The sequence below is a fragment of the Petaurus breviceps genome, unplaced genomic scaffold (genome assembly GCF_028583685.1).
Source record: "Petaurus breviceps papuanus isolate PSGF00001 unplaced genomic scaffold, PetGlider_PUasm1.0 126, whole genome shotgun sequence".
NCBI classification, from domain to species: Eukaryota; Metazoa; Chordata; class Mammalia; order Diprotodontia; family Petauridae; genus Petaurus; species Petaurus breviceps.
Window position 1 is genome coordinate 26,358,762 of NW_027185655.1, and position 19,295 is coordinate 26,378,056.

At 36.8% G+C, this 19,295-nt stretch overlaps 1 protein-coding gene across 2 annotated transcripts in view; it reads right to left on the reverse strand.

Annotated features, from left to right (window-relative positions):
- The window catches only part of SMARCAD1 (SNF2 related chromatin remodeling ATPase with DExD box 1), a 101,001-nt gene that overhangs the window by 58,492 nt on the left and 23,214 nt on the right, over window positions 1-19,295 (reverse strand). For both annotated transcript variants that reach the window (XM_069094449.1, XM_069094441.1), the window contains exons 5-6: window positions 19,190-19,253; window positions 8,330-8,430 (exon numbers count right to left, since the gene is read on the reverse strand). In XM_069094449.1, the coding sequence (XP_068950550.1) occupies window positions 8,330-8,430; window positions 19,190-19,253 (165 nt within the window). The remainder of the gene's footprint in view (window positions 1-8,329; window positions 8,431-19,189; window positions 19,254-19,295) is intronic.

Genomic DNA, 19,295 nt, shown 5'->3' on the forward strand with positions numbered 1-19,295 from the left:
AGACCAACCCCAACAAACCAACCCACAACAAATTCTAAGATCCAAGATAACAGAAGAAAAAATCAGTATGGATAAATGAAACCTACAATTAAAAACATTACATTTTACTCATAACTGAATTCTCCTCCATTCAGTCTCAATCACTCATGAAACTAAGTTTTATCTCCTTTGTCCATTTTTTGACTGGACTTAATCACACATATAAATGATTCAGAGAATGCTACACTGAGAGAGAGAGAAGCAAAATGGCTATAATTTTTATACTTCAATGACACTCAATTAGCCAGTGTCAATGGAGAGAAAAGGAAAGAAAATGTTCAAAAACTAGTCAACTGCTTGACTTTATCTTGGGAGCTTAAATTCAATTAATACTCAATCAACAAATATTTATTAAGCCCTACTATGTGCCAAGCACTGTATTAGACACTGGGATACAAGTGCAAAGAATAGACCAATCTCTTTTCACAAGGAGCTTATATTCTAATGGGGGAGGAGTTCAGGAGTTTGTGCTCCTGAACATGAGTAAATACGCTCATGTGTAAAATGTGAATAAGGACTGAACTTGTGATTAAATTGGTATAGGATGTCCCTGATGAGGAAACTCCCTCTACCAATGTAGGCTGGCACCTTCTCTGCAATTTATAATCTTAAAGAGATTTCTAGATGGGTTAAGAAATTTGTACCGAGCCAACTAGGTGCATGGTAAATAGAGCACTGAGCCTGAGGTCAGAAAGACCAAGTTCAAATACAACCTCACTCCCTTATTAGCTGCATGACCTGGACAAGTCAAGAAACTTCTGTCTGTCTCAATTTCTTTAGTGTAAAATGGGAATAGTAATAGCACCTACGTACAGCGTTGCCGTAAGGATCAGCTAAGATAATATTTGTAAAGCACTTAGTACAGTGATGGCACAGAGCAGGCCCTTAATAAATGCTCCTTTCTTCCCTTCTTTCCATCCTTCTCTAACTCACATAGCTCGTGTGTGCCAGAGAGGTGGAACTTGAAAGCAGATTTTCATAGATTCAAAGCTGATTCTCTCATCCACTACCTATCCTACCTTTGATATGTAAGTACATACAGACTAAATATATGTACAAATACATATGTAGACCAACATCTTACACCATCCTGCACCATAAAGTTAAAATGGGCACATGATTTAGACATAAAGGGTGATACCATGAGCAAATCAGGAGAACAAGGAATAGTTTATTTGTCATATCTATGGAGAAGGGAAGAATTTATGACCAGACATGAGACAGAATATTACAAGTTGTAAAATAGATAATTTTAATATTATATTTTAAAAGGTTTTGCATAAACAAAAACAATGCAACCAAGATTAGAAAGGAGAAAGCTGGAAAACAATTCTTATTGCCAATGTTTCTCATAAAGTCCTCATTTCTAAAATATATAGAAAACTGGATAAAATTTATAAGAATACAAGTCATTCCCAATTGAAAAATGGTCAAAGGATACAAACAGGGAGTTTTCAGGTAAAGAAATTAAGTTATCTATAATCATATAAAAAATGCTCTAAATCAATACTGATTAGAGAAATGCAAATTAAAACAAGGCTGAGGCACCACCTCACACCTATCAGATAGGCTAATATGTCAAAAAAAAAGGAAAATAACAACTGCTGGAGGGGATGTGGGAAAACCAGCACACTAAGGCACTGCTGGTGGACTTGTGAACTGATCCAACCATCCTGGAGAGCAATCTGGAACTATGTCCAAAGGACTATAAGCAGTGAGTACTCTTTTACCCAGTAACACCACTACCGGGTCTGTTTCCCAAAGAGAGTAAAAAAAAAAAGGGGGAGGGAGAGGACCTATTATACAAAAATATTTATAGCAGCATTTCTGGTGTTGGAAAAGAAATGGAAATTGAGGGAATGCCCATCAATTGGGGATTGGCTGAACAAGCTGTGGTCTATGATTGTTATGAGATACTACTGTGCTTTAAGAAATATCAAGCTGATTTCAAAACATCTGGAGAGACATGAACTGATGCAAAGTGAAATAACCAGAGCCAGGAGAACATTTTACACAATAACAGAAACACCATATGATGATCAACTGTGAATGACTTAGCTTTTTTCAGCAATAAAATGATCCAAAACAATTCCAAAGGACTCATAATAAAAATGCTATCCACATCCAGAGTAAGAACTGATGGAATCTGAATGCAGAGGAAAGCATACTATTTTTCATTGTCTTTATTTTTTTGCTTTTTTTTCTTTTGTCTGTGTCTTCTTTCACAGCATGACTAATATATTTTGCACACTTGCACATGTATAACCTATTATCAAATTGCTTACTATCTCAGGGAAAGGGGAGGTGAGGGAAAGAGTAAATCTGGGACTCAAAATTTTTAAAAACTGTTAAAAATTTGTCTTCACATGTAATTGGAAAAATATTATTTTAAAAAATACATATATATATATACACACACAGATTCAATACAAACTAATCAAATACAAGGTATTTTGGGAAGGAGAGCAACTGGAAAAAATGAGAAAGACTTCTATGGAGGTGGTGGTGTTAAAGTTTCAACTTGAGAGAAGAGAGGGATTCTAAAAGGCAGAAGTGAAAAAAGAATACATATGGGGAAAGAGCCAGTGCATAGGCATGGAGATGGGATGGAGTGCCGTGAGGAACAGAGAAATGAACATTTTGGCTTCATTAAAGAGTACAGGGTGGGGAATAGGTTGAGGCCAGTTTGCATGAACTTTTAAAATAGTAAACAGAGGAGTTTCTATTTTATCCTACAGGCAAGAGGGATTCACTGAAGTTGAATGAACAGGTGAGTGACATGGCCAGATCTGCCCTCAGGGAAATTCATTTTTGGCAGCATCATGTAAGAAAGTCTGAAGTGGAAAGAGACCTGTGACTAGAAACTAGAGGGCTGTTGCAATAATCTAAGTGAGAGGTAAAGGCTGAACTAAGAAGGTGGCTCTGGTGAGAAGAAATTGAGTCGGAAGAGAGAGAAGTTATAGAATAGAAACAGCAAGATACAGGAAAAGGGAGAGTGAGAATATGCCAAGATTATGGCATATTAAAACCACAGGAACTGAGGAGATTACCAAGAGAAAAAGTAAAGAAAAAAAGAGGACCTATGACATAATGTTGGGGAATGCTCACAAAGGGAGGGCAAAAGGAATGATGAGTCAAAGAAGGAAACAGATCCCTCAAAGAAATACTATTTAAAAGTTTATTTAATATATGCCTACTATCCATCAAAATTGTGCTGGGTGCAATATGGAAGAAAAATTAGAATAAGCCAATCAACAACAATCAATAAGCATGCCCTGTGCCCCGTTCCCTAATCAAAGCTGTCCTGGGCCTTCTTCTTATTCTTTGTCTATATTATTTCTGCTGGTGATTTCATCAGTTTCCAAGGATTCAACTATCATTTCTGTGCAAATGATTTTCAGATCTTTATCCACCTCCAATCTTCCTCCTGACTGATCCCATCTTCCTGCCTACTGAACATCTTAAAACTCAAACTTGTCCAAAATTGAACTCACCATCTTTTCCCTCAAACTCTCTTTTCTTCCTAACTTTCCTATTACTGTCCAGGGTATCACCACGGAGGCTTTTAAGCCAGATGTCATCTTCAACTCCTTATTCTCTCTTTACCCTATCTCCATATCAGTTGCCAAGTCCTGTTTCTCCTGCTTTTAAACACATCACTCCTCTATATACCCTTCTCTCCTTTTCTATTGCAACCATCCTGATAGAGGCTCTCTTTATCATTTCATGCCTGGAACTATAGCAGTAGTCTGCTGCTTGGCCTCCCCATCTCGTCTCTTCTCATTCCATTTCTGGCTTAGTATGTTTTCACTGGATGCCAATGTACTTGGAATTCACTCCCTCACTTCTGCCTCTTAGTTTTCATCAAGTCTCAGCTTAAATTCTAGCTTCTGCAAGAAGATTTTCCCAGTCTTCTTTAATGTTAATGCTTTTCCTCTGGAACTATCTCCAATGGATCCTGTTTATACATGCTATAAACATGATAAACATAGATAATCTCATCTATACATAGGGAAGTTTGTACATTTAGAGTAGGAATTATTTTTAATTAAAAAAAATAATTTTTGTATATTCCCAACACTTAGCACAGTGCCTGGCACCGAGTTAATAAATGACAAGACATGTAGTCTTCTACATGTCAGTCACTGAACAGGGCACTGGGGATACAAAGTAAAAAAAAAAAAAGCCACGAAACAATCCCTGCTCTTGAGATTATCTATGCCCAGTGTTAAGAATGCCCCGCTGGTGAATAGCCAATATACCACATACATATAAACCAGTCTTCCCCCTCAAGAATTACTACTTACCTCCCTGTCTTGCTCTAATTAATTCTATTCTTCCTTAAATACTAGCAGCTAAAATAAGCTCAGAATGTACAAAATAGAACTCCCCACCAACTAAACTCCAAACTCTCCTTCAAACTTCTCTATTTCTTTTAAAGGTAGCATGATCCTTCTATGTCACCCAATCTTGAAGTCCCCAGCCAATCTGAGCTCTGGCTTCTGATCTTAGCTCCGCCACTTAACTACCTTGTACTGTTAAATCACTTAACCTCTTGGGATCTGAGTTTCTTCCTCTGGAAAATAAAGGAATTATACAAGGTGATCTCTAATGTTCCTTTCCAGGTGTAAATCTATGATCCTATGATGTTCATTTCTTCTTCTGAAAGTCCACAGCACAGATATATTAATAACAGGCATATATGTGTATATACATACATATTATTTATCTTATAATGGCTATTCCATTAAAATGAGATCTCTTGCAAAGGTAAAATGTGGGCATATATGTGTGTGCATGCATACATGTATGTGTGTGCGTGTGTATAGACATACCCTACCAATTAAATGCTGCATTTTAATTTTACATGATACACAATTTGGAGAAAGGTACTGTCATTTTAGACCAGTATAAGAGTTTGATTTTATTCTCTATTTCATATGCAACTGAATGAAGCAATTGGGAATATTCAGATTACAGAAGATGCGGGGATGATACAGCTGTCTTCAAGTATTTGGAGTGATGTCATGTGGGAGATGAATTAGGTCTGTTCTTTTTAGCCCAAAAGGCAAAAGCAGGAACAATATGTGGAGGTTGCAAAGAGACAAATTTAGGCTAGACATCAGGAAAACCTCCTAACACCAAGAACTTTATCAAGGTTAAGCAGGCCTCAAGGGTGGTAGTTTTCATGTTAAGTGGAGATCTTTGAAAAAAAACCTTCATGTCCACTTCCCAAGTACGCTATGGTAGAGATTTATTTGAGGTGTAGATGATACTAGAAGGCCACTGAGGTCTCGAATTTTGTGATTCTGTGTACTCTGACTTACAAGAACTAGTAGTCCCAGGACTAGTCATCTATTTTATACTAGATTTCTCTTGCCTTCCAAAGCATCTAGAACAGCGTTGGTTTTAAGTAGTATAAACTGCTACTTGATTTAAAATATACATATAAATGTGTGCATATATTTCTCTCTATATATATATCATTCACACACACACGGAACACAAATGAAGGTAAGAGTATTACCAGAGATTATTAAATTTAACATTGTTGTTCAGAATATTTGATATTATTAATTATTTCAGGAAATCCAATAGTTTCTGGGAAACAAAAAATCTAATGAAAAAGAAAACAGGAAATAATCTGTTATACATTTTATTTTATTTTTTTAGCAATCAGGGTTAAGTAACTTGCTCAAGGTTACACGGCCAGTTATTTCTGGGTGTGGTGCTGAGTGTCTGAGCACGGGATTTGATCTCCAGGTCAGTCCGACACTGGAGCCGGTGCTCTTACTTGCTGAGCCACCTGGCCGCCCCTAAACAATTGGGGTTAAGTAACTTGCTCAAGGTTACACAGCCAGGTGTTTCTGGGTGGGTGCTAAGTGTCTGAGCCCGGGATTCGATCTCCAGGTCGTCCTGACACTGGAGCCGGTGCTCTTACTCGCTGTGCTACCTGGCCGCCCCAATCTGTTATACATTTTAAGAAGGCACATTCAACAGGCTATTAGTCCTAATCAGATCACTTTGTAAAAGCTTTATTTGATTTCAGCTTGGGAGGAAGGAAAGGAAGAGGGAATTCCCTAAACTGAGATAATTTTCTAAATCTTGGCTCAAAATTTAATCATGATCACAAAGGAGATAAATTTCACTTATCTACTTATTCTATTCTTTGATTTGGCTAATTCCACACACAAATGACCCAAAAGCAGCTACAAATGGTGGGGGCAGCAAAAAGCCTGGCTACACAAATCTAAACTGATTAGCTATTCTTCAAAAGCAGACTTTACACAGCTTCAGCAGTAACCATTTTATGATCATTATTATTACTGATGAGGGAGGTTCCAGAGGTTATTTAATGATAGAATTTGAACAACTCTGCAAATCATTCTCCTTCAATGTAGGTCAAGAAGCTGGAGAGCAGGCCTGCTAGTTTTCTCATCAAGATCCACAAAACTTTATTAATACTTTACTAGTTGTCTTCTAGAAATAAATGAAAGTTCTATAGGCCTCAAATTAAAAATTCATTTCTTATAAAATAAACTGATAGAACTTTCTAATAGCGTGCCTAAAAAATACCTATGCCTTAATCAAGATAACTTTCATTTTCTACTCACTAAAGATTTCAAAAAGACAAAGCGGACTTTAGATGATAGTCTTCCCTTGGCATCAGTCACCACACAGTGAGTAACAACCTAGGAGTTTTTCTTTTCTACAACAAATTTTACTAGTATGAAAATAAACAGACGCATATCAGACTCTGCTGCATGTTTTGATTTCCAAATATTTTCATCTTTTTAAAAAAATCAACCTAGTATGTCCTATGATTAAAATCACAGGATCAGACTGCTATTTTGTTATCCTAGAAGACACCTCGTAAGAGTTGATTTCACAAGGAAAAGAAAAATTTATTTCCAGAAAAATGACAATAAAGTATGGTGCCCAACACAAGAAAGGTGATGGATTTAAGATGCAGATTTAAGAGGCACACATTTTTCAACACAGAAAATGTGGGAAATTGTTTTGCTTGATAATGAATATTTCTTTTTTTTTCCTTTGCTTTTTGGAGGGGGGAAGGCAGGGCCATTGGGGTTAAGTGATTGTCCAAGATCACATGGCTAGTATGTGTTAAGTTTCTGAGGCTGGATTTGAATTCAGGTCCTCCTGACTCCAGGGCCAGCGCTCTATTCACTGGGCCACCTAACTGCCCACGATAATGAATATTTCTTACAAAAGTTTATCTTTTTTATTCAATGGGGGCAGGGAGTAATGGGGAGAAATGGATAAAGCAGAGAGAAAAATGAGTGGGTCACTGAGGCATCTTTTTTTTAATGCATTGTAAAGAAGGAAGTATAGGATGCTTTATTATAAACTTAAAAAAAAAAAAACAAGCTGGTGGTACAGTGAGTAAAGCACTGGACCTGGAGTCAGGAGGACCTGAGTTTGATTCCTGCCTCAGACACTTAACACCTACACAAAAAAAACAACTAGCCGTGTAACCTTGGGCAAGTTACTTAACCCCAATTGCCCTCCAAAAGGCAAAAACAAAACAAAACAACCTCCCCCCCAAACTGAGCTATACATAATAGAGATCTAAAGTTTATTTTAAACATATAATCCTCTTTCTGTTCTACACAGACACGTATGTAAAAATGCCCATTTCATCTGATGTTTAAGTTCAGAACAAAATTTTTAAAAAACACAAGTCTGAAGGTGCTAAAGTCTTACTTCATAAAAGTCAGCTGAACCAAATGAAAGTTAGAAGGTAGCAGCAGCTACATTTATAAACTTAGAAAGTGAGAGTCATTCACAACATAATAACTGGTTATTGAGGAACAGCAGGAACACCACATTAACCCAGCTCCCTGTGCTCTTATACCTGTGAAGATATCTGATAAATTAGGCTTCAGAATTTTTTTCAAGGCTCAAACCACTTTGGAGTATTCCAAGATGCCTTTTAATGTCTTCGTCCAAAGTTCCTATTTAAAAAACGATCTATCAAAACTGTGGTTAATTTCCCAAAGAACATTAATTGAAAATGAACTCTTGTCATGTTTCTAACCATTATGGGTCTTCAAAACAATTTTTAACTCTAAGCAAAGGAACGAACAAAAAATACATGGAGGAAATATCTCACAGATGACTGTGGAAAAAGGGAAAATTTCTTACGGGATTATTAAGCAAGGAAAGATTTACTAAGGAATTGCTCATTTCAGACTTCATATGTTTTCTAAAACAGCATCAGCTATTATAGTATTCTGAGCCAAAAAAATACGAGTAAAGTGTAACTTACAGGATTGAACCGTTTCCTTTTTACAGTTTGATCATCATCATCCTCATCATCTTCAGAGGTGTATGAGGAAGATGAATCTAATTTTCTTTTCCGAGGTATACCTTTAAGAAACAGAAAAACCACACTAAAACCTTGTAATGCTGCGCAAAACTATACAATTAACACTGTCAATCATGGGTAAAATCCCATTACAAGTAAGGATCTTCTATATTAAAGCTATTTCCCTCTATTAGAAGTAACAGACAAATACAATAATATTTTTTCTAATTCCTGTCTACTCTTAACATGACTGGCCAACCAGTAGCTCTTGGGAACAAAGGCTCATGTAAAGTCGCTGAAACAAGTTAAAAAAAAAAAAGTTAAAGAAGCCATTATGAATTGTGTGTAAGTGTGTCTGTATACATATTTTAAATTGCTATTATAACAGAGACTAATGAAGTCACTAATCAATTAGTAATATATTTCATAACATTTAAACTAAGAATGGAGCATTATATCCATGATACTGAAAAAGTTTAACATATCTTTTGCATGGATAGGTCTTTATAAGGATACTCTGCAGTTCTTTACCTCAATGGTGAATTAATAATGTGAAAAGAAGTATCTAAACAGAAATGGCAGCACACAGTCCACTTCCTTCTCTCCTACATTTTGGGGCTTATTTCAGAGTTTTGTGTATTCTTGGCCAGAGTCCAAGGATGGAAGTATGGAGATTAAACATTGAAAAATAACTGCTATATGATGTCAAGAAAAAAGAGATCATATCAGATAAGGGAAAAATCATTTTTTAGGTGAGGAAAACTATGGAAGGGGCATCTGAGCTGAAGGATAGACCATTCTAAGTATAAGAAACAGTATGAACAAATCATATAATTGGGAAAGCAGAGGACGTGTGATGTAAATAGGGATGGAAGGACAAGCTGGAACCAAATCACAAATGCCAGAAACCTAGGCTTTATTTAGTAGACAATAAGAAATAATAAATTTAATGAACTAAAGATTTCTGAAGAGCAGGCTGACGTTATTAGGCCTGTCCATGAGGGCAGTTAATTTGGCAACAACGTGTAAAATAAATTGGATGGGCAAAGAGACATGCTTGGAAGCTACTTCAAGTAAGAATGGTTAAGAGAAGGAAGATGGGAGATGGTGGATATGAGATCAGGACTTGGACATAAGAAAGTTAGGAGAGAAGAGTCAAGTTTATCTTATGTTACTGGGATAGATGAGTGGAGAATGGTAGTACTACTGGTAAGTAAAAGGAGCAGAAGAAAGTTTAGTTACATAGTGAAGATGTAAAGCTTAAGGCACACTCAGGTGGAGAGATCAACAAACAGTGGGGAAGACAATGAGAAAAGAAGAAAGGAGGGGTAAGGAGAAGAAGAGGGGGAGAAAAGTAAGGCAAAAGGGGGAAAGGCAAGGACAGAGAAAGTTTTGAGGAACCCGAAAGCTAATGAAGGAAAAAAAAAGCTTCAGTAGTTTTTTGGAATAGTTTCAATAAAATGCTAAGAAGTAAATGGTCAGAGTCCTTGAAGTCAAGATGGTACATAAGAGGCAACACAGCTGAACTTTCTCAACATGGTCCTTCAAAAAACGCTAAAGTAACAACTCACATCAAATTCCGGAGCACCAGGTCAGGGTGGGATACTTTTCTGGCCTAAGAAATATTAGTTCAGTGGAAGACTGTGCCACTGGGGTAGAGGTTGTTAGCCCAGAGATGATAAAGAGGTAGAACAACTGGTTAAAAAGAGATTATAGGGCACTCTTTGCTGGTACTGACTGGCAACTCTACTGCCCTTACACAGTTCTGGGTCACAGTCCCAGGGTGGAGAGAGGTGCTGGTGGTTGGTCACCAGGGAGCAGGGACTCTGTTCATAGTTCCAAAGCACTTGTACCTACAAGGGATCAGGGATGCTTTCTGGTTAAAGACCAGAATGCAGATCAGGAGAGCAGTGACCATACATACCTCTTGCTAGGATGATACCACCTTTCAGAACTAGCTCTGAAAACAGCAGTACAAAAAAGCCTGAAGCTTGGGACAGTACCTCCCCACCTCCAGGTAAGGAGATGCTAAATGTTAAAATGTTAAATGTTAAAATAAAGTTCAAAGTCAAGAAATAGGCTGGAAAAATGAGCAAACAATAACAAAGAATTTGACCATAAAAAGCTAAGAAGTCAGCAGGGAAAACTGAGACATAAACTCAGAAGAATGGAACAATGTTGTAAATGAAAAAAGCCACAAACAAATCTGAAAAGAAAAACTCTAATTGGACTCAACTCAAACGAGAATTCCTGGAAGTTAAAAGACAAAAATGGTACAGGAAAAATTGGGAAAAGAAATTAAAGTGATGTAAGAAAATTATGAAAAGACAATCAAATGCTTGGTAAAACAGATAGCAAAAGAAGAAGAAAATAATACCTCAGAAAAAGAAAATGGCCTAATTGGTAAAGGAAGCACAAAAATTCACTGAAGGAAAGAAGTCCTTAAAAATAACCGAATTGACCAAATGGAAAAAGAGGTAAAAAAGCTCATGGAAGAAAATAATTCCTTAAAAATCAGAATTGGGCAAGTGGAAGCTCATGAATATGAGACATCAAGAAACAGTAAAACAAAGTCAAAAGAATGAAAAGGAGAAGAAAATATGGAAATATCTCATCAGAAAAAAAACTGACCTAGTAAATAGATCAAGGAGAGATAATTTAAGAATTATTAGACTATCTGAAAGCCACAATCAAAGAAAGAATGTAGACATCATAGTTAAGAAATCATCAAGGAAAACTGCCCTGATATTCTAGAATCAGAGGGGAAAATAGAAATTGAAAGAATCCACCAATCACCTCCTGAAAGAGATCACAAAATGAAAACTCTCAGGGATATTAGAGCCAAATTTCAGAGTTCCCAGATCAAAGAGAAAATAATTCAAGCAGTCAGAAGGAAATTATTCAAGTAATGGGGAGCCACAGTCAGAATCACTCACGATTCCATGTAAAGTGGCTTCCATGTAAAAGGAGGGGCCTGAGGGGAGATGACTTTGAATATAATATCCCAGAAGGCAAAGGAACCTGGATTACAAGCAAATGTAACCCACCCAGCAAAACTGAGTATAATCCTTCTAGGGAAAAAAAATGGATATTTAATGACAAAGGGGACTTTCAATAATTCCTGATGAAAAGACCAGAGCCAAATAGAAAATTTGACATTCAAACACAAGACGCAGGGAAAAACATAAAAATCTAAACATGAAAGTGTAATCATAAGGGTCTCAATAAAGTTAAATTGTTTACATTCCTGTATGAGAAAGATGATAAATGTAACTCTTAAGAACTTTATCATTATTGGAGTAGTTAAAAGGAATTTACATAGAGGTCATGGAGGTGAGTCGATTATGTTGGAATGATCTCCAAAATAATGAAAGGGTGAGAAAGAGGGATGCATTAGGAAAAGGAAGAAGAGAGAGGTAGAATGGGGTAAATTTTCTCATGTAAATGAGGCACTCAAGGAAGAGCTTTTAAGTGAAGGGGAAAATGGTGGGGGATGTGGGAAATATTTGAACCTCATTCTCACTGGAACTGGTTCAAAGAGGGAAAAATATATATAAATACACACACACACACTCAGTTGGGTATAGAAATGTAATTTATCCAAAAGGCAGATAGGAGAGGAAGGGAATAAGAGAAAGAGAGAAATAAAAAAAAGGGAGTCAAAATTAAGGGAGGCAGTGGTTAGACTTTTGATGAATGAGAACAGAAACAAAAGAAAAAGAGATAAAGGGAAATACATGGAGGGAAATAGTAATTATAACTGTGAATGAGATGCTCTCACCCATAAAATCGAAGCAGATAGCAGAATGGATTACAAAGAAGAATCCAACAATACATTGTTTACAAAAGATAAACTTGAAACAGAAAGACACAGAGTTAAAATAAAAGGCTGGAGCAGAATCTAATATGCTTCAGCTGAACTAAAAAAAAAGGAAGGACTAACAATCATGATGGCAGACAAATCAAAAGCAAAAATAGATCTAGTTAAAAAGAATGATCTGAGAAACTACATTCTGCTAAAAGGTACTAAAGAAAATGAGTATTAAAATATTTTACAAGTTTCTCTGATAAAGGCCTCAATTTCTCAAATATGTACTAAGTATAGAAATGGATGAAAAGTATAAAAATAAGTCATTACACAATTAATGGTCAAAGGATATAAGTAGGCAGTTTTTACAAGAAATGAAGCTACCTATAGTCATATGAAAAAATGCTCTAAAAATCATCATTAGAGAAAGACAAATTAAAACAACTCCGAGGTACCACCTTACATCTATCAGAAATGACAAATTCTAGAGGGGATGTGGGAAAATAGGTACACTAATGAACTGGTGAAGTAGTGTATACTGGTCCAGCCATTCTGGAAAACAATTTGGAACTAAGCCCAAAGGCCTATAAAAGTATGCAATACCCTTTGAATAACTAAAAATACTACTACTAGGTCCGTATCCCAAAGATATCAAAGAAAAAGGAAAAGGACCTATATGGACAAAAATATTTATAGTGGCAATTTTTGTGATGGCAAAGAATTATAAACTGAGGGGATGCTTATCAATTGGGAAATGGCTGAACAAGTTGTGGTATGTGATTATGATGCAGTCTGTTGCATTGTGGGAAATGATGAGAGGAATGGTTACAGAAAAACATGCTAAGACCCATATGAACTGGTGAAAGCAAAGTAAAATGAGAAGACCAGGAATTTACTGTGCACAGTAATAGCAACATTTTAATGATCATCAACCATGAAGGACTTGGCTACTCTGCTCAATACAATGATCCAAGACAATTCCAAAGGCGTCATGATGAAAAAAAGACTATCTACTTCCAGAGAGAGAATTAATGCAGTGAGTGCAAAATGATGTATAATTTTCTTTATTTTTCTTGCCTTTTAAAAAAGATAGATAATCTAGAAATGTTTTACATGATTTCACATAGTATAACTGATACATTGCTTGCCTTCTCAGTGGGTGGGGTAGGGAGTGGTACAGAGGGAATTAGGAACTCAACATTTAAATAGATAAGAATGCTAAAAAAGAATAGATTGAAAAAAAATTTTTTTAAATTGAAGTGAGCAGAATGAAGTAAGCAGAGACTCCTCAAAATTTAGAAGCACAAACAGCTTAAAGATATCATTAAGTAGAGGGAAGGTATGCTTCATTTTAGGATGGAAGAGATCCTAATGTTGTTACACTGTGCTGGCGTGGAGGTGATGGGTGGGTTGTGTTGACAGTAATAGAAATACTGAAATACTAAAGACTCACTCCAAGAGTGAAGGTCAGAGTAATACAACTAATAAAGAATCACTTAAGACACAAAAGTAAGAACTTAATTTGCTAATAAGTGCTATTTAATTCTTTATGTTTCACTTGTCTTTTGAATATGGGGTATCTAAGTTTACACTTTTGTCTGATAAAGCAAAGACTGCCACAAGTCTTAGCTGTGCTAAAACAGAAGCACCCTGTTAAAATAAAAAGAGGTTATTAATAGCCCAGCTGTCATCTCCTATTTAAAATTCACAACTGAAAAAAATATGCTGAATGAACAATTTGCAGAATGTGATATATATGGATGACCTTTTAAAAAGTGACATTTTAAAATAAATATTGTAGCAATATTATATAAGGAGAATGAACTATAATTTTTTTAAGCATTTTAAAAAATATAACACTTTTCAGAATCATATGTAATCACCAGGAACTGCTAATATTATCAGAGAACTGGTCCATTCTCTCCTGCCCCCCAATGTAATCTTACAAGAAGGAAAAGTATATTCCCTACTATTATTTCAGTAACACTTCTTACCAGACCAGACAACTTCTGATTTATAGGTGATCTTATCCAACTCAGGCTCATATGCCCCTCTTTTCACTTGCCAAGGCCACAATAGTTTGTAGCACAATCAATACTAGAAGCTGGGGTCTTTTAACCTCTAAAACCTATATATATATATATTGGTTTGTTGTCTTTCCTGTTAAGACTGTGAACTCCTTGAGATCAGAGACTGTTTTTTTGCATTTCCATCTATTCCTAGCACTTAGCAGTACCTGGCTTCTTGATGGAATTATTTAGTCTTCATTTCAATATACCATGATAATTTTGAAGACTATTACAGGCTCTTGTAATAACCTAATTAATGTACTGAGATATATTCCTGATCTTCGTATTAGAAAGAAAATTTACTAAAGGAGAATTCACCTCTTCATCATCTAATCTACTGAATTCCTCTTACAAAAAGAAATAAATTTGTTGAGGCAAGAAGGCAGGTGTTCAGTGTCATTTCCATGTCTAAAAAAAGTGCCTCAAGTCAGATGATTTATGCCAATTCACCTGGACATGCTTACTCTTGCCTAAAAAGAGCAAGAGCTGTAATTTTTGTTGATAAAGAATTTTACCGCCTTAAACATCTGCTCTCAGAGCAGTTTAGGTAATGGTATGATGCCCAATTCCTCCAAGTACATAAAAATGGCTAAAAGGCAAAAATCTGTACTATATAAAGTTCAAAATTATTATTTTAGTATAAAAATGTCAAAGATGAGCATGTACAGATTTTTATTTTAAAAATACTAGTTGTGGGAGGTAGGCTAAATAACAGGGTGAAGTAGCAGATAGAAGCAAACTAGAGGAGTCAAGAGGGAAAGGAAAAAGATGCAGAAACATAAAAACAAAGATCAGGTGTAGAATTTGTTAGGAAAAGTATGTCTATTTATGGACATATGTATATATGTGTATATATATACACAAATATATATGCATTTAATTGTGGCCTGGGTGGGGAGGGAGGAAGGGGGGAAAAGAACAAATTTAACAAGTGCACAGCAGAGAACAAAAGAAAACCTACAAGGAAGCAAAGAAAGGATGGACGACTCTCAACATAACATGTAGCATTATCATACAGGCTTTCTTGAAATGAAAATTTACTGCTATATATTTTGAATTCTCTATGTTCTGCTGTACACATGATGTGCTTTTCTTTTCTCACTTTGTATTTAAGTTTATATGTTTCTGTTTTTCTATTTTTGTATTTGAGTTCTGGTATTTGAGTCTAAATTAAAAAACAAACAAACCATCAGTTGCCACAAGTAAATCACAGTGTTACTTAAAAAGAAAACATAATCAATCCCATCATATGAATAAGCCTATAAATGTAATGAATTCTTGGCCTTCAGTTGAAGATCGATGATGACACTGTTGATGGCCAAGTGCGTTCTTCTTCCAAGGAGGTTCACGCTGGCAATACTGAGGAACGCTCTACCTAAGGTAAAAGCACTTCTCTAGTTCTGCTCCAGTTCAGTCAGTGCAGACTGACTGCTTCCTTATTGCCTAATGTCTCCCTAGTACTCGGAACCCTTCACTTGACCCATCTGGCAGCTCTCCTCCCTCGAGATGGCCATCTGCAACAGGTGCTTCCTCCCTTTCCTCTCAGTCTTTTCTATCTCTCTACTATCTGGCTTCTGCCCTCACCATTCAAAGGAAACTGTTCTCTGAAAATGACTAACGATCTTTTAGTTGACAAATCAAATGGCCTCTTCTCAAGCTTCTTCCTTCTTGACCTTTCTGATATTGCCTGACAGGATTGGAGAAGAGCCCACAACTCTCTTCTCCTCTATACTTTCTTCTCTCTAGCGTTTTGTGACACTACTTTTTCCAGGTTCTTCTCATATTTATCTGACCACCTCTTGTGTCTCCTGCATTGGATCTTCATCTAGGTTATGCATGATAACTGTAGGGTCCCCCACAGCTCTATCCTGGGCCCTTTTCTCTTCTTTATGAACTTTTCCACTTCATGGTCTTATCAGCTCTTGTGAATGCAATCATAGTGATGATTCTCAAATCTACTCTAACCTCTAACCTCTCTGCTGACCTCTAGGCTCACACCTCCAGCTGCCTCCTTCTTGAACTGGATGTCCTGTAGTCTCAACTTGTTCAAAACTGAATTTGTTATCTTTTACCCTAAAATCTTTTCTTCTTACTAACTTTCCTATTATTGACATCATCCTCTCAGTTACCCACACTTATAACCTAGGTGTCATCCTCTATTCATCACTCTCTCTTACTCCCACTGTCAAGGCCTGTATATTTTATCTTTATCATTATCTCCCATATATGCCTCCCTTCTCTACTCTCACTGCCATGCCCCCAGTACAGGCCTTTATCTCCAGTCTGGACTCCTGCAATAGTCTGCTCCTTGCCACAAGTCTCTCTCTACTCTAGTCCAACCTCCACTCATCAGCTACCATGATCGTCCACAAGTGCAGGTCTGACCACATCATCTATTACTCAATAAATTCATCAACTCCTTACCACCTCCAAGATCAAATACACACTTTTTTGGCGTTCAAAGCTTCTTACAATCTTCCCATCCTCAGACCTTTCAGACTTCCTCTCCCCCCGCATAATTTGTGAACCCAGTGACACTGGTTTCCTTGCTGCCCCTTGAACAAGACACAGACCCTGGCATTTCCACAAGCTGTCCTCTATACATGGAATTCTCTCCCTCCTGTCTTCCTTTCAGGAACAGTTAAAAGCTCCATCTACAGGAAGTCTTTCCCAATCCCCCTTAATTCTAGTGTCTCCCCTTTGGTGATTATCTCAATTTACTGTGTCTATATCTGGTTTGGACATAACTGCCTGTCATCCTTTATACTGTGAGTGAGCTCCTTGAAAGCAGGGAACCATCTTTTCCCTTTCTTTGTATCGCCAATGATTACTGCAGTGTCTAGTGCAAAGCAGGTACTTAATAAATATGTTGCCTGAAATCAACGTTTTGCTATTGGTATAACACACGTAATTTGTTTCTGATGACCAATATCCAAAAGAAATTTATCACACAGCCCACAAAGCCCCACTGAGAATTAAATACATGTTTTACTTCAATTCACTGGAAATCTCTTAAAAGTGTTGAGTGCATTATCCTTACTTAATGAGAACAGCAAACAATCTAGGTTTGATAATTTTTTCAGTGTCTCAAGGTCATTATGACAAACATCAATCTGAAATGCAGATACAGACAATGAAAGTACAAAACATGACCCTGGATGTTTCTTGGTCACCTTTTGTGCTTTAAAAAAATAAGTATCTAGAATACAAGTAATTCCCCAATTGAGAAATGGTCAAAGGATATAAACAGGCAGTTTTCAGAAGAAGAAATTAAAGATATCTATAATCATATAAAAAATGTTCTGAATCACGGTTGATTAGAGAAATGCACATCAAAACAACTCTGAGGTACCACATTTCACCGGTCAGGTTGACTAACATGACAAAACAGGAAAATGGTAAATGCTGGAGATGTGGGAAAATCAGAACACTAATGCATTGTTGGTGGAGTTGTGAACTGAAACAACCATTCTGGAGAGTAATTTGGAACTATGCCCAAAAGGCTATAAAAATGTGACCAAAGAGGTCATACAAGTGGGAAAAGAACCCGTATGTACAAAAATATTTATAGCAGCTTTTTTTGTCATGGCAAAGAACTGGAAATCAAGGGAATGCCCATCAACTGGGGAATGACTAAACAAATTGTGGTATATGAATGTAATGGAATACTATTGTGCTATAAGAAATGAAGAGCAGATGGGATTCATAATAACCTGGAGAGACATAAACTGATGCTGAGTGTGAGGAGCAGAACCAAGAGAACATTGTACACAATTACAGACACATCGTATCTGTGATGAATGACTTTAACAGACTGGGCTCATCTCAGCAATGGAAGGTTATAAGACAACTCCAAACGACTCAGGATGGAAAAGACTATCCACACCTCCAGAGAAAGATTTATGGAGTCTGAATGCAGACTGAAGCTAACTACTTGCTCTCTCTCCTTTTTGTTGTCCACTCCATTGGTTATAACCCTTCTTTACAACTTGATTAATGTTTAATGTGAAGGTATTTGTAGAATCTATATTGGACTGAATGCTGCCATAGGGGGGAAGAGGGGAGAAGAGGGGAGAAGAGGGAAGGGGAGAAAATTTGGAACTCAAAAGTTTGTGGAACTGAATGTTATAAACTAAAAGTAAATAAATAAATTAAATGTTTAAAAAAAAAGCATCTGGAGACAGCTAGGTGATGCACTGGATACAGAACCAACCCTGGTGTCAGAAGGACCCGAGTTCAAAGCCAGTCTCAGACACTTAGTAGATGTGAGACACTGGGCAAGTCACTTAAGCCCAACTGCTTCCCCCCCCCCCCCCAAAAAAAAGGGAAAAAAAAAAAAAAGGAAGCACCTGAAAATTTCACCTATGTGACCTTGGGAAGTCACTTAACCTCTCTGTGCCTTAGCCCTCATTTCCTTATCTGTAAAAGCTGAGTTTAGTTTAGATGACCCCTAGCATCCTTTTACACTCTAAATCTATGACCCAATGAAATTGTTTTCTTTTGATCTACATCTTTCTTCATAAAGACAAGTGAAAACTTGGAATAATTTCAGTCAACCGAGGCTTTAATGTGGTGAGGTTTTCCAAGGCTCCCAAATCAACGAAAGTTAAAGACAACACTAGAAGAATAAAGTAATTCTTGCAACAGAATGACAAATTGCTTTTAAAGCAAACAAGTGATTATAAGTAAATGCAAGATCACGGTTCTGAGAACACTCTAGAGTCTCAGAGGCAGGGGATGAACATGATTTTCTGGAAAACAAGAAACACACAAGACTTTTTAAGAGAACAGCTGAGATCCGGAGTGTGAGAGAGCAGAGCTTGGAGGCCTAACAAGACCACAAACGTGGCGGCTGCTGGCCCAAGACAGACCCTTGCAGACAAGAGCCCTCCACTCCTATGCAGCTACTTATGAACTGATGCAAAGTTAGCAAGTCAGACATACCTTCACCAAACATCAGCAATGCTGCAGCTATTGCTCCATCCATTGTACTTGTTGATTCAATCAACTGATAAAAAGAGAGAAAAGGTTAATTTCGAGAATTAAGCAA